At 46.9% G+C, this 8,583-nt stretch overlaps 1 protein-coding gene across 2 annotated transcripts in view; it reads left to right on the forward strand.

Moving 5' to 3' along the window:
* Positions 1–1,430: 1,430 nt before the first annotated feature.
* The window catches only part of ASCC1 (activating signal cointegrator 1 complex subunit 1), a 39,900-nt gene continuing 32,747 nt past the window's right edge, over positions 1,431–8,583 (forward strand). For both annotated transcript variants that reach the window (XM_009325790.1, XM_009325789.1), the window contains exons 1-4: positions 1,431–1,552; positions 2,799–2,898; positions 3,832–3,929; positions 5,368–5,546. In XM_009325790.1, the coding sequence (XP_009324065.1) occupies positions 1,438–1,552; positions 2,799–2,898; positions 3,832–3,929; positions 5,368–5,546 (492 nt within the window). In that variant the 5' untranslated portion in view covers positions 1,431–1,437. The remainder of the gene's footprint in view (positions 1,553–2,798; positions 2,899–3,831; positions 3,930–5,367; positions 5,547–8,583) is intronic.

An 8,583-nucleotide genomic window follows, 5' to 3' on the forward strand; every position in this document is an offset into this window, starting at 1 on the left:
GAGCCCCTCGTGGGGCTTCGCTAGCGTGGGGGGGGCACGGTCGCGCCTGAGTTCTGAGGAGTCCCGCACCCAGCGGTGGTGACACCGGCGCTGCAATTTAAAAAAGAAAAAGCAAGCCTGAGTGGAAGCAAAGGCCCCCTCTGCAGCAGGGTGCTTTTCCGTGGCGTATTCTGTCCTCTTCGCTGCACGGTTCACATCTACGCTGCTTTCCTTGAGCTGCAGAAATGCCTTCTTGATGAGGTGTAAGTTCAGGTGGTCTGAAAAGTCATTTCAGAAGGTGGGGCTTTGATTGAGGGGAAAAGCATTAACCGCCTGAACCTGATGTCACTCCATATAATAAATCCGATTTAGGATAGATTCATCTTCAAAGGCAAGCTCTTCATTTTTTCCTGTCAGGCTCTGTTGTAGTGGACAGGTAAACCTTCTGACAAAGGCGAATGTTTTGGTGGAGACTTTGTTTTCTGAGTAACAGAAATTTCTGTTTTAAAAACGTTAAGGCAAACTGAGGTATCCAGCGTTGACGATTTCAGTGAACGTAGAAATCTTAAGTACTGAAGATGTGAAGTCTCTGACAGATGACTGCCAGTTCTTTGGATCGTCCTGCTGCCTTTACACCATAAAATGTTCTCCACCGTAAAACGTTTAACTTGGTGCCCCGTGTTTCTGCTGTCGTCTGGAATAATGCAGGGTAGCGTAAGCCTTCTACGCGTATGCCTCAAACTTACCACGGTGCTCTGAGGTGGAGGGCAGGAGGTGTAACCACTTACACTGGCCAGAGTGCTTTGTTCCCCTTCCCCAGCCGCCTCCCGAGCAGATCCCGGGGGCTGGGTTTGCTTTTGAAAAGCACCTTAGGCCTTTGAGAAGCTGGTGGAGGATGGCAGGTATTTTGAGAGAGGTGGGAGTTGTAGGGGATTCCTTGCAAGAGGCTGGGGTCTCTTTGGTCTGCAGCTGTGGAAAATAACGAGGAGAAACTGTTCAGAATCCTGAATGGTGCTAAGATGGCACATTGACTGAGGCTGGAGTGAGTTTTAGCTAAAACCTGTGAGTTTCAGGGAAAGCGGTGATCAGCTGCAGACCTCCTACAGGGGCAAAAAACCTGATGCTTCATTACGTATCTTACATGGCTTAAATTTCCCATTTTTACTTGATTGTGCTTTGCAAGCTGACAAAGAGTATACTTGTAAGTTCTCATAAAATTAGTCTTTGAACGAGTGACGTAAGGTTTGAGAAGGTATTGCGTTTTTGAAATTTCTCATGTATACGTATAGGAGGAGTTACTGCTCTTCTGGAGGTACAGACTTCGCTCTTTACTGCTGAGCCCCTCAGAGCTCCCCCGATGCCTCTTACAAATTATCCACCAGGGAACATCAGAATTTACCTTTCCTTGGCATAAGTTAGCGAAGCTGTCTTTGTTTTTACATTAGGAGGAGGAGCAGGATGGACGTTCTGCGGCCTACCCTGATAAAGATCGGGGGGCGAATATACAGGAAGAATCTCATTCAAGAGCAGGCCTACCAGCACGAGGAGGAGGAGGAGGAGGATTTCTGTGCAGGTAGAGTGCTGTACGAGGGGTGACCGCAGTGCTGTCAGGACATGCTACGGGTGAAAACATCGACACTGGGGGCCTAAGGAACTCTTGCTGTTCTCTCTGATGTCTTTATGTGCTCAAGGACCTGCCCGTGTGGCGGAGCAAGGTGTTCAAGAGGGAGAAAATTGCTTTGCGTTGGTCCCTGATGATCCTGCTGACCAAAGAGTGGACGTAATCCCGGTTACCTTGGGTTGGGGTGACTGTGCTGCTGACTGTCAGTTTGCTGGCTGGCCCTGAAAGATCTCCAGTAAAAGGGGGAAACAAATTAGCTCTGTAGATCTGTTTTCCCTAGGTTCCCGAAGTGCCTTTGTTTTCAGTAGTGTGATTATTTGCAGATATGGCAGGAGTGGAAGCTGCTCGCTAAAGATCCTCTGTCCTTGCAATGTTTGCCCCTTGAAGAATTGGCCTCTTATAATGTGGCTTTTGGAAGGTGTTACCTATTTTGGGGGCAAAATTCTTAAATTCTTCCTGTTCTGATGTGTTTTACTTTCTCTTTCTGCCTGTATGTTTGTTGTAGTTCTGCATGAGTTGTGGGCACAGAAAAGCTCAGCTGTTATTTCTCAGATGGAAAGGGTTGTGGCTGTTGTGTCCTGTTTCTCCCTCCACCCTGCCTTTCAGTGGATTGAACAAAGCTTTAATAAGCTGCTTGCCACCCAAATTCCTCCCTGTATGTGTTGGAGAGGAGATGGAAACCGTGGGCTCTTTCTGGAAATCATGTTTGGTCCTAACAGGCACGACTGAATGGCCCACGGATGAAAGGTGCATCTATTCCTCCGTGCCGAGGGTGTGAGAATTTCTCTGTTTTCCAAAACACAGTACCTAAACCCTTGAACCAAACCTATCCTCACCTTTCATTTGTATTCTTCTGCAACTTTTAAATTCCTGCTTGGGTCTTTGAATGGGCTGGTGGCTTCCACCCTGCCAGGAGAAGAGGCCATTCCCACTGGGTAGTTGCACAGCTTCAGCTGAGAGAAAACCTGGGCTGTAACTGCTGCTTTCCTACGCCTCCCAGCCCGGCAGATTTAGAAGCAGTCATTATGTTTTCCAGAGCTGGTGGTAAGGTGAAATAAAAAGCAGTTAGCTGCAACAGAGGGGAGTCCGTTTCTTCCTTTATTTAACCTTGGGAGAAGGCGGCTGTGAGACTTGTCCTACATCAAGCACTGCCAGACTTTACAGAGGTTGTACAAGGTCTGTTGTTTTTTTCTGTTAGGCCCCAGTGACTGCGCAGACGAACCCTGTGATGCCTTTGTGGTGGAAGAGACTGAGAAAGGCTTCCAGTGCAGAGTGGAGGTTCCCAGCCCCTTATACAAGTGAGCCTATGTGTTTCTGGTTTATTTGAGTTGCTGCTGGCTGGGGAAGCGGTTGAGCGCAGAATATTTTTTTTGAGGTCAGGGTAAGCACCAGATCTCCGAAATGTATTCCGTTTTGTGGATGTGGATTTTAGTGTTTGGGAAGGGAAAATTGGCAATGCCTTTCTAGTGCAGTTGGGCCACGCTTGACTCCTACCCTTCCCTGTGGCAGAGACAGCAGGTGGTGCTTTCTTGCTGGCAGGAGAGTTTTTGAACATCTCTTCCCTTGAACATAAAAGCATCAGGGAGGGTGGGAGAAAGGGAGGAAGAACTGGGGCGAGCAGCCTGGCAGGGGGAGTTTGTGAAAGCTTTGAGAGAAAGCACACACGGCTGGAATTGACTATTGACTCCAATCTGATGTTTACTGGGAAGCCTGTAGTGTTCAAAGCTTTATCTAGTTATTTTTGATGGTTTTGTTGGTTGAATAGTTTTACTGAAATGTAGAGAAGGAAAAGTGTTCTGTTGTGTATTTGGGTGCTGGCAAATGACTGCCTTGAGCAAAGCAAAAAGCAGAAAAATAGAGCCCTTAGTTCTTCGTCAGCTGGGGTAATGGGAAAAAGGGGTAACCCAGCTGACGAATAAGCTGTGGCAGGATGTGCTGGGCAGAGCTGTCATGGACCGACTGACTTATTTTAGTTTAAGCCAGTTGTGAACCATGGCTCAACACCACCCTGTGCTCCTAGGCTGGTCACGCGTGGAGTCCTGGGAGAAGCCTCTGTGCCTGGACTGGGTCCTGCGCGTGAGGCTGAGCGTGTGCATCCCTCTAGCACGGAGATACTGAATCTGGGGGACCCAGCTGCCTCTGGCATGGTTAATCTGCTGGCTGGACACACCTGATGGAGAGTGGCCCAGTGACACGGAGTGAGTGACTCTCTTGCACTTTTATGCCTCCAGGTACATCATTGGGAAGAAAGGGGAAACCAAGAAGAGACTAGAAACAGAGACTCGAACCTCCATCAGCATTCCCAAGCCTGGAGTGGAAGGAGAAATTGGTGAGCTTTAACATGCATGAAATGGGTGTTCTCTCATCGGCGCTTGCACAGACACGATTTGAATGGGGAGGGAGCACAGGCAGTGTTTTTCCTTTAATTCCTGCTTCTGACGTGGCACTGACGCAATTTATGGCCCTTGGAAAATCACTTCACTTTTCTCCTGAGTTTATTTTCTCTGTCTATGTATCCTTATAAAGCAGTGTAAGGCTTTTTTTGGGGGGAAAAAATATAAATCTATTTTAAGTCTATGAACAGTCTCTCTGAAGTCACTTCTGGGCCTTAAATGACTGGCTTGAGGACTTCGGGCCTGAATGTGTTGGGGGTTTTATTGTTGTTTTGTTTTTAAATTAATACTGTTTTCATTAATAACGAGCTGCAATATACATCCAGAAAAAATACCGTGTTGTATATTTATGCATGAAATAAACTTCAGCATCTGCTTTAATGTGAGAAATGTTTTGATGGCGTTGCTGTCTTTCTGGTGTTGTCACTTGATCCTGATAGGGAGAGCAGGCTTTCTTGTACCGTATGTTCCTTCTCATCACTTCCAGTGACTTAAAAAGAAAGGAGGCGTTGCTCATAAGGGCTGGCCTGTGCGGGTTTCTGCCTGAGTGGATATCCGGAGGGCCCCTTACGCACGCTCCGGTGATAATTGGCGTGGTGTACAGTTAAGTTTGTGACAGAGCTGTGAGGAGTAAGTGACAGGGGGATCCAGCTGTCGTTCTGCGCAGGAACATGGTAGCACTTCTCAAGAAGTGGATCTTGACTTCTTCCTGAGAACCGTGAAGGACTATTAGGAAGGTTGAGAGATGTGGAAAACATGTAATAATAGGAAGCCAAGAAAACTTTGCTCCTTGCAGTTCTTTCCTTTCAAGCTCAAGTGTTCTCTGTCTGGTGCCTTGAAGTGTATCCACAAACGATATAGGCCATCTTGATCTTTGATAGATTTTCTTTTCTTTTTCACTTTGACTGTCTTTATGAAAAATTGAAATAATGCTCTAGAAATCTGAAGAGCCGCTGAAGTGATAGACTTTTAGTTATTGTTTTTTAGGCACTCAGAGCTGACTTTCTTGAGAGCAGAGGGATATTTTTGATGGCATCATCCTGTCTTTACAGAGGAAGGCACAGCCGTGTCAGGCATTTTAAGTCAAGCGGGGAGTCTGTCGAGATTTCCCTGTGCGCGGTTGGGGCTTTTAATTCCTATCGCTTCTTCAGTGAGCCTGCTGTTGTGCAGGTTTTTCTAATTCCCTCCTGGCATCTCCTGGATGAAATATTCTTACCTTCACAATATCCTCCAATATTGGTATTTTAAAGTGCACAGATAAATATGTGAAATCGTGATCCATTCAACTACTCTTTATTTTGCATGGGCATGGGTGTCGGTAGTCTCACTGCAGCTTCACGGAAACCAGACAGATATTGCTTTGTTTCCTTGTAGTGATTACAGGGCAGCATCGCGGCGGTGTCATCTCTGCCCGAACGCGGATCGACGTTCTCCTGGACAGCTTCCGTAAGAAGCAGCCCTTCACACACTTCCTGTCCTTCGCTCTCAACCAGCCCACCATCCAGGAGAAGTTCCTGCAGTTCAAGGAGGAAGTGTTGGAGAAGTGCTCAAAGGTAAGGATTCACGTGAGAATTAAACTCAAGTGGAAGCCCTTCAGCAGAGTGCCATTTCATTTATTGAAATAGCTTTTTGCTGTTTACCTTGAGGGCCTTATTCTATTCTATTTCCTAGGAATGTATTTTTAACAGGCCTTTTACTTAAGTTGGCGGATCTGCTGTGAATTTGTTGAGTGCTGTTGTGAAATCTTCTGGAAAGTGGAATGGCTTACTTAGTAAATTGTTAGTAAAGTATTTTGTTCTCCTTAGAGATTTTCCTAGGTGGGAGGATATCTAAGATTCAAAAGAGGGTTGGGGGTTTTTTTGGTGGGTTTTTTTTGGTTTTAATAGGAAAGCCACTAAATAATGTAGTGGACCTTTCTACATTTTATATGATTTCTACGTAACCGTGAAACCAGGTAGGAATTCACGAGTTTGCTGCTGCTTCTATTTCACTTTTCTTTTGGTTACTGACAATGAAGGAGGATGGGTGTCATTACTGGAGCTGAGCGAGAAATGACTTGGTAGCACGTGCCATCCTGCAAATCTAGTCGCTTCCCCTCTTCCCCATGAGGCCGTGCTGACAGTCCCTCCTCCTTACCTTCAGATCTTACACTGAGAGGAGCAGGAAATAGTTAGGCATAGGGAAATAAGGAACAGAATGAAGTGAAAGCTGTGTATTCCCTGGTTTATTTTAGCGTGCTTCTACTTTGGCAGAAGTGGTACGTCAGTGCACAGGGCCAGGCTGAGGAGAGGGAATGGTATTATTAAATTGCCATGTCCTCTGAGTGCTGGGAGGACATCTCTAGGCAAGAGAGAAGAGTTCCTCTTTGTGGCTGCTGCAGGTTAGATTGCATACATGCAGCAGGGTTTTGTGGGCTGATATTATTACCTTCGTGCCCATCACTTCTGCTTGTGCCTTTCAAAGGGGAAAATATAATCTTGCAGATAGCACAGCTGAAGGAGTTTAGATTCCTGTGTCTTCATGCTGTGGGTGTGAATTATCTGATATCTGGGGAGATAGGAGTTCTTGCTCAAGTTTTTGTGGTCACTTGCATGTCAGTTGCCTCACCTCTAAGAGCAGAACTGAGCTGGCTTTGCAGTCTTGTCTTTCCTGGCAGTTGTTTCTCTTCTCCACCCAGCTGCCTGTTTCAATGACATCTCAGGAGTTTTCTATTACTCAGGTTTCCACCTGATGTTAAATACAACTGAAATTGGCCAATAGATCCAGGGATTAGCAACCAGTGCAATGCCATGAGCACCCTTTCCTCAGGCTAGGAAGATATCACTGTGTCAGTCGTCTATCCCCATTCGCCAGCGGCAGTTACCTTTATTAAAGCTTACCTTTATCAAAGGAAAGCCCTGAAGATAGGGGAATGGAAGCAGCCTGAGAAAGTGTTAGCTGGACAGAGTGTCGGACCTTGGGCTAGCATCAGTGGTGGCCTGGCTCCCTCTGTTGGTTTCTAGTTCCAGTCCTTGTGGGGACACACACCAAACCTACAGGGAGAGAAGCAGCTCTTTGCGGGGCTGGTAACTTCAGCACAGGGCTCTGGTAGTGGCTGTTCGAGCTGTTGGCCCTGGACTGAGACCGCTGCTTTCAGTCTGGTGATTCTCTTGCCCTTTATCCCCTTCTAACTGGACTTAATGGCTGTTACGGTCCTTTCACTTGATCTCCCTCAACCTGTCAGTCCTTTCAAACATGGCTGGCCTTGCCCTGCTTGAAGTCTTGGCATCCTGGACTCCATTTACCTGGTCCTCCTCATCCCTCTAGCTGTCTGCCAGCAGGTCATGTGGATCTCTCTTGTCCTTCCCCATGGACAGCAAACCCAGATCTGCCTGCTGTGCAGGGCAGTAACCTCAGTGTCATCCCGTATGTCTTGCTGGGTTCAGGCTTCCAGGCTGTCTCAGTGTCAGGTGAATCCTTTAAGTGTCACATCTCTATGATGTGGCCTCTTTTATTCATCTTTGAATGATAGCAGCTTTGCAGCTAATGCAAAAGTCCATGCTCTCTTCCTGTGTTTTTACTCCTGCAGCACTCTGGCCTCACACAGAGCTCACTCTTCTCCTTGTAGAGCACTCATTGTTCCTGCCTGCTGCTTCCGTCACATCTCTGCAGCCCTACATTGGCCCAGCCTCTGCTGGTGATCTTACTTGCTCTCCAGACCCCTGCTGATCTGTCTCTGTCACATTGTTTGTCTCTTGCTCACTAGTAAGTATCAGTTTGCATCCCTGGGTAGGCAGGGAGGTCTGCCATCTACTTAGAAACATTTTCATAAATTTATCTTGGGGCTTTCCCCAATGTTGTCAGTCACATTCAGAAGGAGCTGCATGGGAACATCTGCAAACCGTTGCGTGCTTCTTGTCCTAGAAAGCTGCAGAAACCCAAGCTTGGTCAGAGGAGTACTGAGACCACTGCTGACCAGGCTAGTCATGTTAATTTTTCCTCCTCTTGCCTGACCTTCTGTCTCTCCCGCAGTGTTTTTGTTCTGTGTCTGGATGGCACTGAGTCCTGTAAGGCTCTGCTTCATGGTTAGGGATCCTGCAGCGTGGGTGTGCATGTGGGAACACGTTTCAGCCTAACAGCTATTTCAGAGTTGAACTGTACTCAGAACCAGCACCCAGGCATGAATCCTCCTAATACCAGTAACAGCAATATCTCTGAGAAAGTGTGGCACTCAAGACATAGCGTGCCTTTTGCTGCTGCTGAGTCATCAAAGTGCTTTGGGGAATCTCCCAAAACGGTGGCAGCTAAAGCTGCCCTACAGCAGGACACGTCTATATGTCTGTACATCTTAGACACATCTATATAGAGTACAGGGATCTTGTTAGGTCATGCAGCGAGGAAATGAGAAAGGCAAAAGCCCAGCTAGAACGCAACCTGGCCACTGTCGTTAAAGACAACAAAAAATGTTTTTACAAATATATTAATGACAAGAAGAGAGCCAAGGAGAATCTCCATCCTTTACTGGATGCGGGGGGGAACATTGTCACCGAGGATGAGGAAAAGGCTGAGGTACTTAATGCCTTCTTTGCCTCAGTCTTTAACAGGCAGACC

This window comes from Pygoscelis adeliae, unplaced genomic scaffold (genome assembly GCF_000699105.1).
Source record: "Pygoscelis adeliae isolate BGI_AS28 unplaced genomic scaffold, ASM69910v1 Scaffold4, whole genome shotgun sequence".
NCBI lineage: Eukaryota > Metazoa > Chordata > Aves > Sphenisciformes > Spheniscidae > Pygoscelis > Pygoscelis adeliae.